The sequence below is a fragment of the Seriola aureovittata genome, chromosome 9 (genome assembly GCF_021018895.1).
Source record: "Seriola aureovittata isolate HTS-2021-v1 ecotype China chromosome 9, ASM2101889v1, whole genome shotgun sequence".
Taxonomy (NCBI): domain Eukaryota; kingdom Metazoa; phylum Chordata; class Actinopteri; order Carangiformes; family Carangidae; genus Seriola; species Seriola aureovittata.
This window is the reverse complement of record NC_079372.1, coordinates 17,185,282-17,207,753: the sequence shown is the minus strand read 5'-3', so window position 1 is coordinate 17,207,753 and position 22,472 is coordinate 17,185,282. Positions and strand designations below refer to the sequence as shown.

Below are 22,472 nucleotides of genomic sequence, written 5' to 3'. Positions count from 1 at the left end.
TACAAGTGAATAGAAACTGGAGAAAAAATGAAAGTAGCTGATAAACCAAAAGAAAAACAGGAATAAATGGTTAGCCCATGGTATTGGTCAAACTTTTAAAATGAATACTGAGAAATTTACAAATATTTTAAATTAAACTTTCTTACTCTATATTTATACAAACAATCATGACAACAACTGTATGATATTCACAGGAACAAACTGTGCTCTGCTCCTTGTAGGAACAGAGATTAGCATGTAGCTGGGAGGGGAACCATTCATGGTGGCTGTTGACCATCAGGGTGATGACTGTCAAAAATTCTTGACATCGGGCCAGAAGCTTTGAAGCTGGTGGTGTCGCTGCCTGACAAAAGAAGGATTTCTGTTTCCCATCAAGTGCGGATGTCTTCAAAAGCCTCTTATGTTTTAAAACCATTACACACGTGGAGTTTAAACTAACAGGAGTGAAAGAAATGAAAATGCCTGTCCGTCTGTTGAGAGGTGATTGTAGTTAGTTGTAACTATTTGAATCTAACGGTACCATTTTGTACCAGTGTGCAACAGAAATTCTCAGAGGTCAAAAAGTCATCAAACACACCGTACTTCATCCTTATCATAACATGGCTGGTTTCCCCCCAACGCTATGACCCTGTTGATCTTAGGTGGAGTTTGAACTGAGTTTACTGACACCTGATATGCAGTAACACTGAGGTCCTTCCAACGAACATGAAGAAAGAGGAAAGTATTACTGTAATTCACACACCTGGATGAAAGGTGTCGGGCCTAGAGGAACAAAGGACAGGTCCTTGGACGATTTGCTCTCTGTGAGTGTGAGCTGAGAAGATAGAAACTGGATCCAGCTCCGTACTGTTCTTACAGACAGACATGAGAGTAGTATCAGTCTTCTTATTGTCGTGTCACCATTAAAAAAAACCCATTAATGTCTTTGTTGTATCTCATTGGTTTCCATGGGAACGTGCTGACACTGGAGCCTGCAGTAATCTCCGTCATTTATCTTACATATTAAGGTGGTCTGAAGCTCAAATCCCATTATCTGCTCTATACAGCTATCATCTCTGTACCTTAATCTTTGTTTTATCTGCCGGGCGTGGCAGATATCAGGACCAGACAAAACACTGCAGTCGTCACCGCCACTGCTAGACAAACAGCAACCCTGCAGCCATGACAAGACCCTGAGGGCGCAGTGCTGGTTCTGTCTGAATTCGGGATTACTCACTCCAAGGATTCAGGCTCCGATATTTATCTTGGAATCAAAAATACATCTTTTTGTCTTCTGTCTGCAATCCCTCCTTTATTCTTTTTTTTTTATTTTTTATTTTTTATCTCTGATTCTTTTTATATGTCTCCCCCCTTCTCTATCATTTATGCATACAACAGCACTTTTTTGAAGGAGCCTCTCATGAAGCCACTTTATTGCTATGCTTAGCAGGAATCCCTTTTGTTTGCCTTCTCAGTGACAGTACAAGAGCTGTTTTGATTTCATAAGGAGCTCTTTTATACTTTAATATCCCACTGCATGTTCCTTCTTGAAAAAAACAACAAAACAAAAAAAAAAAAAAACTGAGTTCAAAGGAAGAGCATGACTGCAGACAAACTGAAAACTATTAAGCAATGATGCTGGTACAATGGGAGGGAAAGCTATGATTTCAAAATAATTCTTGAGTGTTGTTACTTCATAGTTTGTACCTTGGAAAAATGAATTTTAAGCTCTGACGTCCAACACAAACACAAGCTTCCTTTTTTTTTAACTTTAAATAACCATTAAAAAAAAAAAAAAAACTGCAAAGAAACCAAACAAGAAAGAAGTAGGAAAAAGAAAGGAAAAGTGGATTTCTGTCCCTCATATGAGCCCATAACAGGCAGCTTTAAAGGTACAGTGTGAGGAATGTGCTTGTGTTAAAAAGCTGCAGGGGGGATTCTGGGATATGTTTACTGTTTTAGAAAAGTCATTGTTCCTACGTATCTACTAAGGAGGCAGCAGAATTGTTCCTTTGTTTGGCCATATCCTTTATGGGAGGGGGACAATCAGACACACATCCGGCTATGTAGGATAGATGTCTTGTACAACATCTGGAGCTGCCTCACACCATAAAAATCCCAGATTGTTTTTTATCTTTACAAATCATGTACCTTACTTTTTTTTGTTGCTCATTTTTTAAATTTATGCTGCTTTAAATCTTCTATCTTCTTCTAAAGATGTCGTTTTCATTCACTTCCAGGGAAGCATCAGTTTCCATTTATCTCTGTACTGATTGTCATATTGTACAAAAGGGCGTCAAAATCAATAAAAGACACTCACACAACTGGGGAAAGTGTTGAGCTGTGATGTAAAGAAGACATTTATGGCGTTGCTGAAGTGTTGCAACTCATTCTTTTCTGTGATTACCACAGTCAGATGAGACATGTCGCCCCTCCAGGTGTGACACCACCTGATCTCACGCACTGTGACGAAAAATCAATGATGAAATCATTCCAGTAAACTTGACTGAACCGACCCTAAGGCACGTCTCATGTGATTTCTCTGAAAGTGATGATCCCTCTGTCATGTCACAACTGTTTTTTTTTAGGGTGGGGGCAGGGTGGAGCTACTGATAACATGTTGTGATGAGTCTAATCTGGGTGTCAAACTGAGAAATGTTAGTTTCTGCTGCCCACCTCTCCTCTCTGTAACCAGTGCCAACACAAAAAATCGATTTCACAGTCCAGTTTCAAAACCTTCAAAGAATTTGGCTTTTGTTATTTTATTTTATTTTTTTAGAAACAATCCCTTAAGAATGAAACTGACAATTATTCTACCAACATTAGCTGATATAATATATGCCTCACTGCCAGTTAACTCAACTGTTGTCTTAAAAAAAACTATTAAAAACACATGGAAGAAGTTGGTTTTAAAATCTTTGGGGGGAATTTTTGAAATGAATATTTAAAATGATGTGTAGTGTCATTCATATTTAAAATTAAAAAAAAGTATTTTTATTTTCTAAATTCTGTAAATCTCCAACTCGTTGAATCCCATTGAGTCCTCAGAATTGACCAACTTTGGAGGTTGTGGAGGACAAAGGCACGCTGTGAGCAGTCCTGCGGTTTAGGCTTGTGGAAAAGAGGGAGGTGACTCAGGGTGAGGAGGAGTGGTCTAAGGGGCGGACCTGAGGGCCCACAAGGTTTATATAGTTTCACAGCTTCCCTGTCCTCCTGCCTTGTGTCTGTGAGCTCCTGTTTCTGCCTTCCCAGCCTGTTCCTCTCTCTCTTACTCACAGTCTCTCTCACTGAGTCTCACACTCTACAGCAACAATGAAAACCTCCAAGCAAACTACATACTCTATGCGCTCCTCCACCAGTAGCAGGGCTCCTGCTATATCAATCTCCCGTACCTCTGTTCCTGTCTACAAGGCCCCTTCCATCCACGGTGGGGCCGGTGGGGACCGCATCAGCATCTCCTCCAGCGTCCGCAGCGGTCTGGGATCTGGGATGGGAGCTGGGATGGGAATGGGCTCCATGAGAGGTGGGGGCTTCTCCAGCAACATCCAGGTGAGCTCCAGCGGGAACAGCGCCGACATCATGGGCAATGAGAAGTTCGCCATGCAGAACCTGAATGACCGCCTGGCCAGCTACCTGGAGACGGTGAGGAACCTGGAGCAGGCCAACCACAAGCTGGAGATTAAGATCAAGGAGGCCCTGGAGAAGAGTGGACCCGACTTCAGAGACTACAGCAAGTACCAGGCCATCCTGGACGACCTGAGGAGGAAGGTGAGCAGGGGGGTGGGGGGGGGTGACAGCAGACTGGGGAATATGCATATGTTGATTTATTAAGTGTTGAACAAAAGCAGAGGGGGTGGGAGTAGGTTGGACGGAGGAAGTGAAGGAGAGCTGGTGAATGAGAGAACTGAAAAATGAAACCCAGAGTGATTTATGAGATGAATAATGTTTTGAGAAGATATCATAAAAAAAAAAAAAGGGTAAAACAGACTGTGGCACGACACATCTGGAAGGCATTTTACACTGCAGACTGTACATAAATGTAACTCTGTGATCTGTACTGTGAGTTACTGACTTTCTGTAGATTCCTAACAGCGGAGGGCTGATTTGGTTTCTGCTGGTCTTTGGCACCGTGCCCACTGATACTCTGTGGGTCGGGGGGCCGAGGACTGGACCGGAAACAGTATGGAGGAGGAATGTTGGAGCGTCAGGGGTCAGAGAAACAGGAAAGCACAGAGAAACAAAAACAGGAGTCCGGGGACTTTACAGACATTAAAGGGTCACTCCGCAGCCTCATACATCACGACTTTAACTACCTTTTTCCTCTTAGTTTCGTCTGATTCAAACAATATGTTGTTAGCTGGACAATGGGACAGAACATACTGTACAGTCATTGCGACTGTGTACACATACAATACAAGCTGATTAAAAAAAAAAAACTCTTTTTGGCTTATATTACTTAACACACCTCTTACACAAGTGGCAGAGTTAATTAGTGCAGAGAGATTTTAGAAGTACAAGAAAACAAAGGCGTTACACAACCAGAAACATTGGTCAATCATTCATTCTAGGTTTTGCCCCATTGAATGCCACAAAGAAAACAACAACAACAAAAGATTGTGAAAGAGAAAATGGACGGTGTACAACCATCCACTTGCTGCCACTCTTCACTGAAAACTGCATTTTCCCTTTCAATTAAGTCAAGAGCAGTTTCCAAATGGAACATTCCAGTTTGGCTCCAATGCTGCTCTCACTGTAGGAAAGAGAGTTCATGCCCACATAGAGCATGTCTTGTACTGATGTTTTTCCTTTTGGGAGTGATAACAGCATCAAGGTCAGTAGACTCTAGACGAAGAAGTAAGGAGTTTACCATCTATTTTCTCAAAGTTTTATCGCTCCCATAACATTACATAAGAGCAAAACCCTTGGAAATTAGGTCTTATTTATTCTACCACGGCAGCATTAAAACAGCCCTGTCCTGAAAAGCACGCAAAGTCAACTACCCATGCAAACACACAGAGAGACATACGCAATCACCTGACCGAGCACAGGCACAGGCACACACAACACACAACCACCATCACCACCTTGCTCATGCAAATCACCTGCCCCCACCCTGCCCTGCAGACAGGATAGATCCTGTTCCTGAGCAGTGAAAGGACAGTTGCTGCCTGGCAGCCACTGATTGGCTCCTGGACTTTGTCACATGGATGCGTCCCCCGCCATCCATCCCAGCTCTTATCTGCCCCACCGTGACTGCTAAAGCAAATACTGCAACCACCTGGTTTTTGAAGCGGCCCACCGGTGCTGTCCTCATTTACACACACAGACAAGAATTCTTCTCTAACACTAAACATATAACTGCTAATGTCAGTGGAATAAACACCCATATATACATGTACAGTACGCTGTGCTCGTACAACAGAAACAGACATTTAATAAAGTCTGAATTTCATAAGCTTATTTTTCTTCAAATGATTAATTAAACTTATTTTTTCCAGATGCAGAGCAGAGTTAGTGAGTTAGATGAGAAAACGCTTTCCTGTCTTTACACTAAATGTACCACTAGATGCTGGATGTAGCTTTATTTTTACTGTGCAGATATTAGAGGGGGAGCAATCTTAGCATCTACATGTTGAACTGTTGCTTTAATGTGTTACTTCTTGGTGACATAAGTGACACCCTTACGTCAGCTCTTTGTTGTAGCTGTCGGTCGTCTGTCCTCAATTTTCAAGCTAAACAAGCTCTTTCTTTTGTAAACCTGGTCTAGGTGTTTGATGCCACCACCGACAATGCCCGCCTGGTTCTCAACATCGACAACGCTCGCCTGGCAGCCGATGACTTCAGAGTGAAGTAAGGCTGCTGAGAATGTAAAACACTAAGCCAGATAGCTGTGGGCACACCCTGTCTTACTCCTGAATGGGTTGCGTGATGAAAACGTAGTAACATGATCTAAAGAGATGGTCATTAATCATCACAATTGCATCGTAGCGTGCGGAGGTGTTTCAGTTGTGTCACAAATTATATGTCATAGCAAACACAGCTGGCTGCTAGACGGTACAATATTGTACGCAGACCAAATAATGTCAGCATAGATGTTAATTAACCATTCAGTAGGACGGTTAACGCACATGAATGTGAGCAACTGTATCAGGCTTTCATGCTATCCTCACTTCCCTGCCCTGTGCCGTTTAGATTCGAGTCTGAGCTGGCCATCCGCCAGTCTGTGGAGGCCGACATCGTCGGTCTGAGGAAGCTCATCGACGACACCAACATGGGCCGCATGAATCTGGAGAGCGAGATCGAATCCCTGAAGGAGGAACTCATCCACCTCAAGAAGAACCATGAAAATGTGAGTGTGACGGCTCTGAAATCCAAAACCTCGACTTTCAAGCCCCAGAAACCCTAAATTAAATAAGTAATAACCAATGTTTAAGTTTGGTTTAGTTGGTTTAGTTTGGCTTAAGTTACTATTTATGAAGATTTTAAGCTCATCTGTTTCATGATGACCTGTGTGAATGTGGTGTGATCGGATTGCTCTGACAAAGCTGCAGTACATTAGCAAAAGACCCAACAACTAATTGGTGCACGATGACATCACTTTTTTCCAATTTAGCCCCCGCCCATTTTAAATTAGTGAAAACCTCAAGGTCAAAAACAGAAATGCACAAATCTCACCTGTGAAATAACCTGGACTGTTCAAACTTTGGCCTAAAACTTACACTGATGTAGTTGCCCCATAACTAATCCTCACAAACTCATTTACAAAATAGGTTTTCAGGACCTTTAACACAAGCTCAAAGGTTGTATTCATGCTACTTGAGTGTTGAATGACTGTTAGTGCTGCAAATGAATCCCAAACAAAAAACACCCCTGGACATCATTTAAGCAACACGCACACCTTTAAAGGAGGCAAATTCATATTTGCTTATCAGCTCATCTCAATAATCTCTTCAAACAAACATTATCACCATGTGTGTTTAAGTCACACATATATAGGTCGCACACTATGCCACGACTGCAGCCGACACATCCTGACAGGCTGCAGGGAGGCGTTCTGGAAAACAAGCTTGAGTGGAAAGAGGGATGTTTGTTAAGAAATCTGAAATGTCTGTATGTGAATACTGTGGGAAGCCTCATCGTAAAAATGGTTCCCCTCCACATTTGGCAACAGAGACGATGCCAAAGAATTTAAATGACTGTCATTTAAGTGCCTTAGCCAAAACACAACCATTTGTTTACTGAGGGGAAATATTGGATGAAGTGTTTAAGGCCCTAGATGCAGGTTTAGATTTACTCCCTGTATATTTACCTGACCATAACATGGGCTTATGCTTGGAAAAGGCCAGGAGTCACAGCTTCTAATTCCTCTATCCATTCTTGTTTATTTAGGAAGTAATGGAGCTGCGTAACCAGATTGCCCAGTCAGGAGTCCACGTGGATGTTGACGCTCCCAAGGGACAGGACCTGGCTCAGATCATGGCAGAAATCAGGGCCAAGTATGAGAAGATGGCACTGAAGAACCAGGAAGAACTGAAAGCATGGCACGAAACTCAGGTAAATGATTAAAAAGAAATCAAGTCATCAACAAACAAAGAAGTCCTTCTCGAGCAGGTGTGAAAGATAAAACTTTAATCTTTTAATCGCAGATAACAGAAGTGCAGACCCAGGTCAGCCAGAACACAGAGGCCCTGAAGGGCGCCCAGACAGAGGTGAATGACCTGCGCAGACAGATCCAAACCCTGGAGATCGACCTGGAGTCACAGAGGAGCCTGGTGAGAAGCACTCTGTCAGCACACACTTCATTTCACCCCACTCAGCACTTTCATTTCAAGTCTCTCACATTTATTTTGTTGACACAAGCTTTACACTCTGGTGACCCGTCGCTATGGAGCTGTCATCAGCGAGACAGGTTCACTGTAAAATTTTAACCCGTCTTATTTTTTTCTTCCTTTTCCCCGCTTTCGCCCTTTGCTTGTCCCGCACTCACAGAAAGTCTCTCTGGAGGGCACGCTGAGGGACACGGAGATGCGTTACAACATGGAGATCGAGTCTCTCAACACCGTCATCCTGAGTCTGGAGGCGGAGCTCACACAGCTGCGTAACAACATCCAGCTGCAGTCGCAGGAGTACGAAGCCCTGCTCAACATGAAGATGAAGCTGGAGGCCGAGATTGCAACATACAGACAGCTCCTGGACGGCGGAGACTTCAAGTGCGTAGATTCATTACTCTGCATTTCACTTTTTGGTGCATAACCAACCAATCATTTAAAAATCTGACAGTAGAAACGATGTGACGATTAAAGTGTTCTGTATTTTTTCTCTTTTTTTTTCCTTCAGGCTCCAGGACGCTTTGGAAGACCAGAAAACAGTGAAGACCAAAGTGATGACTGTCACACAGACCCTGGTGGATGGAAAGGTGGTTTCCTCCAGCACAAAAACCAAGGACCTTTGAACACCAGAAGCAACCACCTGCCACCTCCCAACCATCACTTTCCCTGCATCATAACACTAACAAACGATTGGCCAAAATTTTATTTCCAATGGGTTTTTCTGAGCTCTTAGTCGTACAGCACTAACCCCCTCTGAGCTGTCGCTGCCATTAGTTTGACTTCCTGGGTATACAGCTCTTCCACAGGCTGATAATAAAAACTGGATCAGAGGAAAACTAAATCATCTTTTATTTATTTCATCATGGTGTTATTTATGTGTTTTTGTATTGACCGGCAGATGTTCAGAATTCACAATTGGAGAACTCCAAGCTTTTTTAGAGAAAAACAGATACAAGACATTGAATATTTCAAAGTAATAAATAAAGAGTCTTAATTAAATGCAAAACATTTTTTTTTTATACTTCATCATCTTTGGTTTTCTTTCTGTCCAGTTAAGTCTGCCCTGTTGTGCTGTCATGTTCAAACATTTCAATAAAGTCCATTTGAGGAAATTTTCTTGGTGTCAACATGGTGTTTGTCTAAAACTACACATCATTCATGTCAAATATATCAGCTCATATTACCATAACTTGATGAACATAATGAATCAATCAATCAATCAAGCAGATGGTGACAAAGGAATAGTCACTGCTTTCACTCACAATAGCAATCAATGAATTCTTTAGAATAAAACCCTAGGCAGCCACTGAACTCTTGTCAAACTATAAATAGGAAGATCTAACCTGCAGATTAAGCTTCAGAGTTCATATATAATTTGATTTAGATCCTTTATTCTTAATGCATTGCTTAATAATTTAGCTCCCTACTCTTCCTTTCTACTTCCACTGGTGCTCTGCTGATATTATAATCAATACAGCTCCAAAAACTACATTTAGCTATGTTTTTAAAGCTATGTTCATACCTCACTGTGAAAACAACATGCCCCCTCATTCAGTTCAGTCAATCCACTTATATCACATATATACATACTCTGGATATATGTTTATAACATATATGAAATGCCCATGGTATTACGTCTCTGCCACAACTCTATATAGTTTTTTCTCTTGTGTTTACTTGTTTTCCCTTGTGTCTCCCCCTCCCCTCTTGTCTGTGTGTGTGTGTGTGTATGTGTGTGTGTGTGTGTGTGTGTGTGTGTGTGTTTGTGAATATATGTGGGGGCGTGGCTTCTCTCTCCTGGCTCGTGACATCATTCCACACCTGCTACACATCAACTCCTCAAGCAACCTGATCAAAAATCCTGGCCACCCCTCCACTCATCGCCAGATTGTTCCGTCCACTTAGCGGTAGACTTGCCCTCGGCCACTCTAGTTATTTGAGAAATATTTTCTAGAGTTTCTAGTTGTTCCTTTCCCAACGCCAGCCAGCCTCGGCTACACGTTTTTATTTCATTTGTACATATATATTTGGAAAATTCAATACAGGTACATATATAACATTTTCAATCAATTATATGTGAGTGCACACTCCAGGTGGAGTTTACCAGAGTTTACTGTTTACCCTCGTTACTGTTGTGATGGAGGATAAACTGATTGTTGCTATGATAAGATACAAAAGTTGTAAACTTGTTCCTCATTAGAAACCGCTGAGTCTCCCAGGTATCTGAAGCAACATGCCCCCCACCAGCATAACCCCTCACATTATTGGTCTGAACACACAGTTAATGGATCAGGCTGCTGTAATCTTAGCTGCTTCTAATCGTCAACAACATTGTTACCTTTACTTAAACATGAGGAAATAGTGTATTTGTTGGGGACTATTTTCAACTGTGGGTTAAAGGTCCCATATTGTATGAAGTGAGATTTCCATGTCTTTTTTGATTATAAAGCAGGTCTAGGTTCTATATTAATACTGTGAAAGTAGAGCTCAGTCCACAGAGAAATGCACACAGCCTGTATTCAGAAACTGAGCCTTAAAATGAGCCGTCGGGACTTCTGTAACTTTGTGATGTCACATTATAGCAGTCACCACTCTAAGCCATGCTCCAGGCCCAGCCCACCTGGACCCACCATCCAACCTTGCAGGATTTGATTTCTCTGAGTATTTACCTGAAATCTGCTATATTTTTTTGATCACTCAGAAAACAGCCAATCAGAAGAGAGGCTCAGAGCTCGTTGGCTCCAGAGCGAAACCTCAGAGAGAAGATGTATAACTACATTAAGATGGTTTTTGGTTCTTAAAACCACAAATATGGAGTGTACATATTGACTAAATGGCCATGTTCAGTGCAATGACTGAACGTGTCAACCAATGGAATAATGTGATTCACCGAAGTGTCTTCAATAGTTTAAACACTGGTTCTATGGCATCACAGTTACCATAGATACAATTTATTCACAACACACAATCGATATGAAAATGTCGGCATTCCTTTTTGCCTTTGACAAATTGAGTCACAATGTGTGTTGGGGGGACAAAGTCTAAGCAGGAAGGCTAAAGGTAAAAATGTAATATAGATAGGAGAGGAGTGGCAGAAGGGAATATTGCTTTCACAATGATATATAAGACCTCAGGTCTCCTCAGTCCTCCACTCTCAGCGTGCCAGGACGTACCTCTCCTCTGATTGATCAGCATACTTCTTTTAGCAATGGAGCCCCTGATTAGACGCCAGAGCTCTAAAATTGCTGGTGTGCAGTCCTATAGGACACCCGTTTCCGGACCTCTTCATATGCGGCAGGGCTATGCCCACAGTGTCAGCGGAGGAGCAGGTGGCCATGGGGCCACGATCTCCATGAACTATGGCAGTGGCTTCGGCGGTGGGTACAACTACCAAACCTTGTCCTCTGGGTCCACTTCTGGAAACATGGCCATCGGGAATGAGAAGGTAACCATGCAGCACCTGAACGACCGTCTGGCCAGCTACCTGGAGACGGTCAGGAATCTGGAGAAGGCCAACAGCAAGCTGGAGATCAAAATCCAAGAGGCCATCGAAAAGAAAGGCCCCTTGGAGGGGAGCGACTACAGCAAGTACAACGCCATCATTGCAGAGCTGAGGGGCAAGGTGAGTCAATGAATCAATCAGTTTTTATGAGACTTACAGTGTATTCGTCTTGTTTAGTGTGGTTACTTAATGGAAAGCAAAACAATCCAGATCAAAGACATTGGTTTATAGCATATATTTCACAACATGATGCAAAACTGCAAAAAGAAATGCACAAAGAAAATTGCAGTTACAAATGAGGGTCCATTTCAATGTTCTGGTTTTACAGACATTGCAGGGTCTCCAAGCAAAGGAAGTGGTTAGTGGTCATATTATCATATAATTTTTTTCTAATATAGTTCTTGGTGTGGGAGCTATGACAAGCTAATGCTCAAAAATGCCTGTTTTATTGACCAAGTTCTCAATCTTCCACTTTCCTTATCTTGTAAACGTCACATAATGTTGGAGGTGCAGGTCAAATTACTCAAAGTGTTCGTGCAGCTCTCTGACTGACTCATCTCATAACATTTATTATCTGTAATCTGACTCTTATCTCCATGTCCATGTCAGGCTGTGACAGATAGCATCAAAAAGACAAACTACTTTGTTCTTTTTATGATTTATTTTGTGTTATCTGGGTCGTTCTTTCACCTGCACCATTTATCAAAGGGGAAATTATACTTTGCTGTCCATCAAAATGACTGTGGGAAAATAACAATAGTATTCGCAGTTTGTTTGTGTTTCACAGGCTGAAAATCCGAAAATCCCCTCTCTTTCAGATACTGGACATGACCAAGGACAACGCACATCTTGCCATCGCTGTAGACAATGCGCGTCTGGCCTCAGAAGACTTCAGAGTCAAGTGAGTAGTGTTTGGCTTTATATGCAAATTGCAACTGACTCTCAATCAATCCTCCTTGAGCATATCTGATACACAGTATGTGTCATTAGGATGGATTATGAGCTGGCCATGCGTCAAACAGTGGAGGCTGACGTTAACAGACTGAGGAAGATTCTGGATGACACCAATGTCATTCGTCTGCACCTGGAGAGCGACATTGAGTCTCTAAAGGAAGAACTGATCAACCTGAAGAAGAATCATGAGACTGTGAGTGACATTAGACAGAAACTACACGCATAACAAAAAAAAACTGTATTTGCTCCAATCCAACTGAACAATTAGATCATATAGTTCTACAGTTCTGCCATGTATTTGTTCCTTAACCTTTGCACAGGATAACGCCACTCACCTTGTTCTGAAAATCACTCCCTGACTATTTCCTCCTCAACAGGATGTTGCTGAATTGCATACCCAGATCACACAAGCTGGCGTCCGCGTGGACGTCGACGCTCCTAAAGGACAAGACCTGGCCCGGATCATGGAGGATATGAGGGCTAATTATGAGAAGATAGCACTGAAGAATCAGGAGGAGCTCAAAGCATGGCATGAATCTCAGGTAATTTGTCAGTGCATATTTGCTCCACACAGTTTGTGTTGACTAGCTGTATTGGTTGAGTATCTTCTCTATGTTTCATCCTGTATCCAGATCACAGAGGTGCAGGTCCAAGTGACTCAGAGCACAGAAGCTCTGAAGGAGGCCACGAGTGTAGTGACTGAAACTAGGAGGAGGTATCAGGGACTGGACATTGAACTGCAGTCTGCACTTAGTCTGGTAAGTTTACATATATACTGCAACTTGAACTCTCATAGTGTCACAACTGGTCATAGCACCATTTTAATGCAAACAGGAGGCCATTGGCTTTGCTAGCCTAGCTCTGTTCAAAGGTAAAAAGGTCATGGATTTTACAGGTGAGTGGATTTTGTTACCTACAAATAGAGCTAGGCTACATGTCTCCCTGTCTTTATTTATTTCTGTCTTTATGTTAAAGGTCTCATTTGACACTTCCCTGTGTTTTATTTGAGGTGTTGATTGATAACAAGATATAGTTGTGGTTTTAAGTACCAGAAACCATCCCAGTGTGGTTTTAGATCTTCTCTCTCAGGCTTCTCTCTGGAGCTCTAGTAACAACAGGTCGGTGAGCCAATCAGAAGAGAGGAAGCTCTGAGCCTCTCTTCTAATTGGCTCACCGTTTTCTGAGTGATGGAATAAAAATGTAGCAGATTTCAGGTAAACACTCAGAGAAACCAAACCCTGCAAGGTTGGATGGTGGGTACAGGTGGGATAGGCTTGGTGCATGCCTGAGAGCTGCTTTGTTGTGACATCACAAAGTTACAGGAGACCTGACGGCTCATTTTAAGGCTCAGTTTCTGAATACAGGCTGTGTGTGTTTCTCTGTGGGCTGAGCGCTTTGATACTTTCACAGTATTAATAAAGTGCCTAGACCTGCTTTATTATCAAAGAAAACATGGAAATGTCACTTCATACAACAAGGGACGTTTAAGCTAAGCTAAATGGCTACTTACTGGTATCAATCTTCTCATCTATCTGTCATCAAGTCATTTCTCTTCTGCGTTAATGAGTTGGGTAATTAAATTAGTCTTTCATCCCTTGACAGAAAACATCCCTGGAGGCCACCCTCCATGACATCGAGATGCGTTACAACATGGAGGTAGAGAAGTACAACAAAATCATCCTGAAGCTGCAGGAGGAGCTGACTGAGATCCGCAACAGCATCCAGCATAACACAAGCGAGTATGAGCAGCTGCTCAACATCAAGGTGAAACTGGAGGCCGAGATCGCCGAGTACAGGAGGCTGCTGGACGGAGGGGCGGATTTTAAGTGAGTATGAGGAGCGGAGGCAGAAAGAATGAGAGAAACAGTGAAAACTGCTTGTAGACTGCAGGTGACCGAACAATTAATTCTCTGCATTGTGAACCAAGTGACATCAGAGCTTTGTTCGTTACAGGGCGGGATTTGCAAATTTCATTCAAATAAGCTTCATGCAAACATGAAGTGGCGTTGATATAGAAAGTAAAAATACTTCATCTGCATCCAAGCAATACTGTTCATATCACTTACATTTTCTGCTGCTGAATTTCAGCAATTATTCCAGTGTATATACTCTTATATGTATTAATTATTTTCATAACAAAAAAACAAACTTTAACTACGGTTTGTCTTTTGTTCATTTTTCCAGACTGGAGGATGCAATTGATCAGAGGAAAGTCTCGACCCAAGTGGTGACAGTCACTCAGACCCTGGTGGACGGCAAAGTGGTCTCAGAGAGCAAGAACGTTAAATCCAGTGAAAATGCTGCTGTTCATTAGAAAGTGAAAAAAAGCTCCTTGTAACAAAAATAAAATGAACAAAAAGTACCAGTGTGCCTCCGACTGTTTTTAGCTTTGTCTAAAGGAGTAAGGCAATTATTACAATCACAGCTATAATCAGTGGATAGGTTATGAATGCATAAGACATATTCCATATTTTTTATTGTTTCATATTCATAATTTATAATCCACATAAAATAATAGTTTGACATTTTGGGAAATATGTTCTAAAGCTTCCTTGTTGTTGGTTGATGAGACGATTGATACCACTTTCATGATAGCAAATAAAATACGAAGCTACAGTCAGATGTTAGCTTAGCTTAGCATAAACACTGAAAAAAAGTGTCAACAGCTAGCCCATCTCTATCAAAAGATCCTCCTACAGCACCTCCAAAGTTCCCTAACTTACATATTGTCTATCTTGTAATTATGCGTACAACAACTAAAGTGTAAAAAAGCCACGCTGTTGTTTAACTTGCAGTTATCTGCTGGACTATTTCTATGGCTGGGACGAGTGACCTCAGTTGAGTCAGTTGCCTGGCAACCTCACATCGACGACAAGATTCCAGGAAGACACAGCCCCAGCCAAGAAACAACCTGCAGTAAAACCGAAACTGCTTTCACACTTCAGACAAGCCGGCTGTTAATTTCCCCTCGTTGCAGTCTTCATGCTAAGCTAAGCTAACTGGCTACTGGCAGGAGGGTGGTGGCGTATTCTCATCTAACTCTCAGTAAGAAAGATGATAAGCTTGTTTCCCAAAATTTCGAGATATTCCTTTAAGTTGGACTCTAAATTTTATAATCTGCTAATGAAACACAGAAGCAAAAGCTTCAACGTTTTATATTTCATTATACGACTTGCACACAGACTTTATGTAAGACAGATGCCCTGTTAAGCACATGCACAGTGATGGCTTCCTGGCCTCTTGCCATCCTCCTCCCACACACCCACGTCTGCAGCGAGTGCGGGAAATTCTTTCAGCTTCTGAGAAATTCACATCCTGACCCGCAGTTCTTTAGCCTTGTCCCATTATAGGCAGAACACCCCTATTCCCATGCCATGTCCGAGCAGACCAGTCCAGTCTCTGCTTTCTGTTTATTTACATTCACATTAGTCAACCTTCCTCAGTTCTCTTTGATACAAACTGACCTCTGCATAACTTTACATTAATAGGCTGTTCATATGTTGTCAACAGAGCAATTGGCTAGGAATTTTTCTTCGTCAGTCAGGGGTGATTTTACAGCTAAAACTCTTTACAAATCAATGCACTGTTCATCGTCATAATGTCAAGATTTTTGGAAATATACAATTGCAACATTTCTTAGACAGTAGCATTACTCATCCTGCCAGTTTTTATTAAGGACTGGTTTCCAAACCGAAGCTGACAAGTAATAGTTTCCTAATTTGTGCCAGTTTCCACTGCAATATCAAGCTATTACTGCGTCACAGTGCGTCTGCTGTGAGTGGCTCCTCCTGACAGTCTCACTATCTGTTGTTATGTTGTAAAGCTGTCTTCCCTTACACTCTGTAAGCCTTTCTTGCAGGGCTGCTCGTCCCCTGAAGCCAGATGCTTCATATTCTGGCCCCCTTCTGAAAGAGGACCAGGAGACAAACCAGAGGGGGGGGGGGGGGGGGGGCAGAGTAGAAAAGGATGGGTGGTAGGACTGACAGGCACAGGAGATAGATGGGAGGATAGATAGAAAAAAAAGGACTGGAGTGCATATCTGTACTGCATGCCTGTGATTCCTCAGTGGGCCCCAAAGAGGGCTGGCTGAACAATACCTCTCTCTCTGCACGGAGAGAGGAGACCCTCTGAAGATTCACTATGCTAAGTCATGATTACTCACCCAAAAAAAAGTAGGTGGAGTAAATTCTTACTCTTAAATCGATTACCAAAATATTTTTCCTCAGAATTTTGCAAGAACATGAACAAAGAGACAGCAAGTGCAAGTCAGTTCATGTTCACATGAAATTTAATCAATTGGACACACACTGTCCACGTTTTTTGTCACTGAATGAATGAATGAAGAACTACATTCATTAACAGCTGCAGAGTCAGCAGGAGACAGGTGGAGACCCAGGTTTGCATCCAGTCAGAGTTTGGTCTGTGGTTTAGGCAAGATGATGGTATTGGTTAAATATGCATAAACACGTTGTGTCGGTACATCCTGCAAATGCACAGGAATCACAACATTAAATTTCTTCACTAATTCACAAACTAAAAGTTGTGCTGACAGTGACAGACTGTGAGGCAAGGTTGTCATGTCAAACAGGAGCCTTGTTGAAAGATGGGTTTATTTTCTTTTGTCTAGTACTAATAAATGAGCAGTGAGTGATGTTCACGTCCCTGCCATTTTCACTTGACATGGAAGCTGTGTTAGCAGTTGCTAGGAGCAGTTCATATTTTTCTTTGGCTTTTGTCGGTAATGGAAAAATGACGAAAACCTCATCACTGTTTATGGACGGCACATGGTAAAGAGGACACTCAGTAATACACACTCAAATGGTAATCCAGACACATAATTCCCCTCTTTCCTTGTGGTAAGTGCATGCACCACATTAAAAACCACAATCAAAACTGTACACAAATCCCCTGCACTAATATATATGGCCAAAGAAACACACTACATAACAGGTTAGTCAATTAAGGTCAGTTTATTCATACCAATCTCATTCGACCGGTGTCACCATAATCAGATGTTCTTCTCCTCCACAGTCCCTGGGTCTGAAACAGAGCAGCTGCTTGATGTAATTAGATTTTGGTTGGTCCAGAGGGAGGGGCTTAGCAGTTATAAGCGCCTGGCCAACAATGCTCTCGAGTAGTAGTGCAAGACTCTGAGGGTGGCTGTGAACCAGACAGGTGACTTTTTGCAAGTTGTAGATAATTTAGGTTGTTTTTTCTGTGGATGTCCAAGTTTTTTTTTTTTTAATTACTGTTTTTGTAAATAAAAGCACGGCACTTCAATCTGCTTTTGTGACTCAAGCCATCTTGTTATTTTTCCGAGACAGTTGACCCGCCGGCACCAACCCAGGGATGAGACGCAACAGAGACGTTTAACAAGTCTGCACGGACTAGCTAGACAGCTAAACCTGCTAATTGTGGTGTAAAAAGGGTATAAGTCAACTTACAAAAACCTGCACAGCTGCATCGATATGACTGACACCTTTTTTCTCACCACACCATTTGTACCATACTGGCCTGATTATAAGAAATTTTTTTCTGGAAGTTAGCTTATAAAAAGTGGGGGTCGTCTTTGAATATTCATGTTGTGACACAAACAAGTGACGAACTTGGCTGGGTTCTCGTCTGTGCTACTTGCAACACACTTGGTTGTGTTGGGAGTATTTGCAGCACATATGCTGTCAAACGGATGGATGAAGATGTTTTCTGACTTTGATTGCATTTAGTCCGTTTGCATGTGTTTTCTTAGGCTTCAGTGTGTTGAACTCTCACGGCCACCCTACTGCAACTTTGGGGTTTCACTTGGTTTGAATGCTGAAGCCTCATATCAGTTTCCGCTGAACTTTAACATGCATTTTGAACACATTCAGGAAACCCCCACCCCAGCACCCATAGTCCTAATAGGAAGGTATCACTTCACAGCCAGTGTGCACAGGAAGACTGATTACACCAACTCATAACTCCTTATGAAAACTGTATTAAGACGTACTTGAAAAGTCTTGAAAGAGTTTATCCTTGAAAAAATCAATAAAACTAAACATGTGACAACTGCAACCAGAACAAGATAAAATTCTACATTTCACTGCTGCTGAGACAAGGAAAAGACTCACAGACATTATAATTAAAAGGTTTCAACAAAGTGGAAAAACTGTAACAAACTAAGCCAAATATTATAATCTGTATTAGTGGTGATATGTAATACGTAATGTGCCGGATAAATGTTGCAATCGTTTGTTTTACATGTTAGAGATGAACTCAACATACCAAGTGTTGCAAGCACATTGCATCACCCAGAGCTGAAATTCATGATCTGCCTCTGTTTTTCATTTGACAGATTTTACGCTTTTATTTAATGTTAACAAGAGCAGGTCAATAGAGGGTTATCAGCAGCTAACACGAGTTAAGATAAACTGTTTTAGCTGGAACCTCGGAGTTCATTCAGAACTTTCTCCAAGTCGTGTATGTGTTAGTCATGACAGGTCAAAGGCCTCTAATATAAACAACCACTGCTTCACCTCTTTCTCCCTTTTCTGTAGAAAAACAGTTTACATAGATGGACCGTGAATCATCTCTCGCTCTGTCTGTCACATGCACACACGCGCGCACACACATTCTTGATCTCTCCCTCTGCCCCACACATCTGCTGGGTGTGTCGGGTGTGAGTCAGTCAGTCATGCAGTGCTCCCAAGGCAGCGGACCTCCTCCCAGTGGGAGCGAAACAGGGGGAAAAGTTAGGGACTGGTGGTGGAAGTTGAAGGGTGTGGTGTGTGTCCATGTGTGTTTGCGTGCATTTTGTGTTTGTGCACGACACATTTGGGAAACATGAGGAAAACAGGTTTAAAGGGGTGGAATAAAGTCATGAGATAAAAGGGAGAGTAATAATAAGAGCAGTGACAGGAGAGAGGAGATGATGGTGGGAAAACAATCCAAGAATTGAAGCTGCAGTGGATTTACTCTAATTAGCAAAGTAAACACTGTTCTAGATAAAGACTGCCCACAGGAAGTGTTCATAATCAAAACCTGCAATCAAAATCCAAACAGTGGAGAGTAAATGCTCCAATGATTAACCAAAATGAGATGTTTGGCCTCTCACACCATCACAGGCATGACACATGGGTAAACATATAAATGTCACCTTTAAAAAAAACCCTGAAAACAGATTATTTTTTAAGTTACTGTAAGTGTTGCAAGAGTAAAAATGTGCTCAGAGTGGTGCACATTGAGGGCACAGATGAAAAAGGTGCAAGGGAGGGTGGGAAAAAAAGTGAATCTGAGGAAAAATGGAAGAAAGTGAAAAGTTAGAGGGAAAACAGGAGTGTGGGAGAGCAGACATGTGAAGGAGGCAGAGAAGGAGGGGGTGCAGAGGGCAGATTAAGTAAGAACAGAGCTGGGCAGGGTGCCACCTTCCAGCCACCGTTTTCTCTCCCTTCATTTTCATTTTCCAGTCGTGCCGCGTGGGGAAAGAGCTGGAAATTCAGGGCTCGCCTCCTCAACTGAATTGGCTGAACTCTTTAAGTGACTCATTCGTCTGGTTTCCGTGGAAACTAACCAAAAGAACTTGGTGACCAGAAAGTTGCAAGCTGTACACCCAGAGGAGTAAGATGATTGCCGCCTATCCTCTGCTAAAAATACAGCAGTGCAGCTCTCTGGTGTGGATGAATCCCGCCTGAAATGAAAGACGTCGCTGAGTTTAACTATTTAAAAGCAAATACTTTGGCTTCACGAAGTAGCAGAGTCGATTCTTCCCTTCCAGACAAGTGACCTTCTTGGATTCACGAACACTTAAATCTTGTTATCTGAAGCAGTTTCAGTAACCTTGACATTCTTTGAATGAGTAACTAACTCACATTCCAGAGCAAGTGGTAAATAATTAAAACTGCAAGTGGGATTGTGTCACTCTGTTCTGAGGTAAAAGTTGTAAAAGTTTAAAAGATATAGTTTACTAAAACAAATGTATCATAAAGGTGTGCTATATGACATTTTCATGGTTTTATAATCATCATAATCTGTGCAGAAGGCAAAAGGATAAAACAATCTCAAATAGATTCTACCAAAATATAAATTTTGTTTCCAAAAACATCAATGCTGGACTCACTGTAAGCTATTGTTATTATGAATTTTTAAAAATACAGTGTTTAGAAAGTTTTTTTTAAAAATGAAGATTAAGCAAAGTATAGGCTATTACAAGTGTGAGGTGTAAAAATAAGCCATGTGGAGTTTTTAGCAACACTCAGTGGCAAGAAGGACCTATAAACTCCTCAAGGCCACAGACCCAACTCCACCCTAACTTTTCTCTCCAACCTCGCTCACACACCCTCCTGTCCACAGGCTCCATGGTGGCCCATAGCTTTGTGGAGTGAGTGACAGAACGTACCATCCTACATTTTCAAAAGAAACATGAATAATAAGCTAAGAAGCTATGATGACCATTGAGAAATATACTGTATTTATCCCACTACTAACTACATGTTAATAACATCATATTGTAATATGCCACAAGCCTAAAATATGAAATAAAAAGCTAGCAAAGCTTAGATATAAGCTAAGCCAAAGGTCTAGCTTGTCAAGCTGCTATCACTTCCTGACTTCTCCCAGTAAAAACACTTTAGCTGTTTACTACGAGCCTGTTGATGGCAAACGTGCATTAATGCATACAATATTACAATATACTTTATAGCTAACATGATACAGAATATGTTTAAGCTAAATGTGTAATTCCTACATAGTCAGCGTTAGCATTAACAGCTGTTTAATTACCAGTCTTGGCAAGAGCTTCAGCCATCGTTGCGTTTACAAGATAAGGGTAATAATATGTCCTCTGAGCAGTGCTACATCCTCAGTGCAACCTTGACGCAACAGTGACACGGTATCGGAAAGTGATGAGACAGCCCACCCTGTCGTGCAGACTAGCTGGTTAGCATGCTAACTTAAGTACAAGAAAATAAGTGATAGAAATAGAAGAAAGACCAGAGGGTTGCTTTCTAGTTGGAGCTGGAGACAGTTCTTGGCGAGTAAAGGAATGAAGTTTGATGCTGAACTTGCAACGTTTCTTCTATACTGGTGAATAAACAGATTATATGCTAACCATGGCTATGTAGCGATAGTAAAACTTATTATTTTACTTATATATATATATGAAGTGGAAGCAGTGGGCCAACCATAGATTTTCAATCAGCTAGCTAACAACAATCAGAGTTCGCTACAGCGTATGCTACTAGCTACAGTTGGCTACTTATGTCAAAAAAATAAATAGAAATACGGATAAAATCACCCACCTTTGCTGCACAAGTGTGGGAGCTAGCTTAAGCTTTGCAAGAAATAGCTGTAGACAAAACACAGGTTGTAGTTTGGTTGCATTTCCCTGGTTCTTAGCGGTGATATGTGGCATGGAAAAGAGTAAAAATGTAAATAACAAAGAAAATACTTTTGACTTTTGGTCAAAATATGTTGTGTTTTGTTGTTGATGTTTGTCTCTGACTTAAGGCAGGAAGAGACTAATCATTTACAAAGAGTGGCAAATAAAAGTGGGGTCATTTTGGGACAATCTGGGAGTAAATTTGGCTTAAGCGCAAAATATGTGAATGTGAACCTGGCAGGACAAAATACAAAATACCCCCTCACTCCCATATCCTCTTTGAAACTAAAAAAAAATGAATTGTAGCTTTTTTAATGTGACAGGCAGTTCTGCTGTTGTTTTGGAAACACGCTCACAACTTTGTCAACTCAGGACATTAAAAAAAGTTTTGTTGAATAAAAAAAAAAAAAAAAAGGAATTAAATCCACCATCAGATTTTGATGAGTTTTTCTTGACAGCCATGATGCTTTGTACAGAGACCTCTTTGTTTCCTTATTAATTCTCTTTATTTAACCCCAGGTAATCCACTTACCGCAGAATGCTGTCGGACAAGGAACTCTAATTATAGAGATTGTTTGGGAGAATTTTTTTGACGGGAGGAATTCCATCACAGGAAGGGAGAGTCCGCATTTAAAGAGCTCCAAAGGTTGGAATGACCCTCTGTCATAACAGCATGCCCAGACAAACACAAATACAGACACACAGTAACACACACATGGTTAAAAGACACACACAGGTGCACACCTGCATATTCAATTTTCAAGCCCTTTGCTAGGATACAAAAAGTCCTATGTAACATGATCTTGACAGAGCTTTGGCTTGTTTCCCCATGTGAAATCTAAATCTAAACAGAGAG

General features: G+C 41.6%; 2 protein-coding genes across 2 annotated transcripts; both read left to right on the top strand.

Annotated features, from left to right (window-relative positions):
- Positions 1-3,176: 3,176 nt before the first annotated feature.
- krt18a.1 (keratin 18a, tandem duplicate 1) lies at positions 3,177-8,924 on the top strand. The gene is made up of 7 exons (XM_056385238.1): positions 3,177-3,747; positions 5,747-5,829; positions 6,172-6,328; positions 7,369-7,533; positions 7,626-7,751; positions 7,969-8,189; positions 8,317-8,924. Exons 1-7 carry the CDS (start codon positions 3,292-3,294, stop codon positions 8,429-8,431), a joined length of 1,323 nt encoding a protein of 440 aa, XP_056241213.1. The 5' UTR covers positions 3,177-3,291; the 3' UTR covers positions 8,432-8,924.
- A 1,830-nt stretch (positions 8,925-10,754) lies between these two features.
- Positions 10,755-14,618, top strand: LOC130174960 (keratin, type I cytoskeletal 18-like). The gene is made up of 7 exons (XM_056385211.1): positions 10,755-11,430; positions 12,129-12,211; positions 12,301-12,457; positions 12,642-12,806; positions 12,897-13,022; positions 13,867-14,090; positions 14,449-14,618. The coding sequence occupies exons 1-7, from the start codon at positions 11,017-11,019 to the stop codon at positions 14,576-14,578; spliced, it is 1,299 nt and encodes a 432-aa protein (XP_056241186.1). The 5' UTR covers positions 10,755-11,016; the 3' UTR covers positions 14,579-14,618.
- Positions 14,619-22,472: the final 7,854 nt, after the last annotated feature.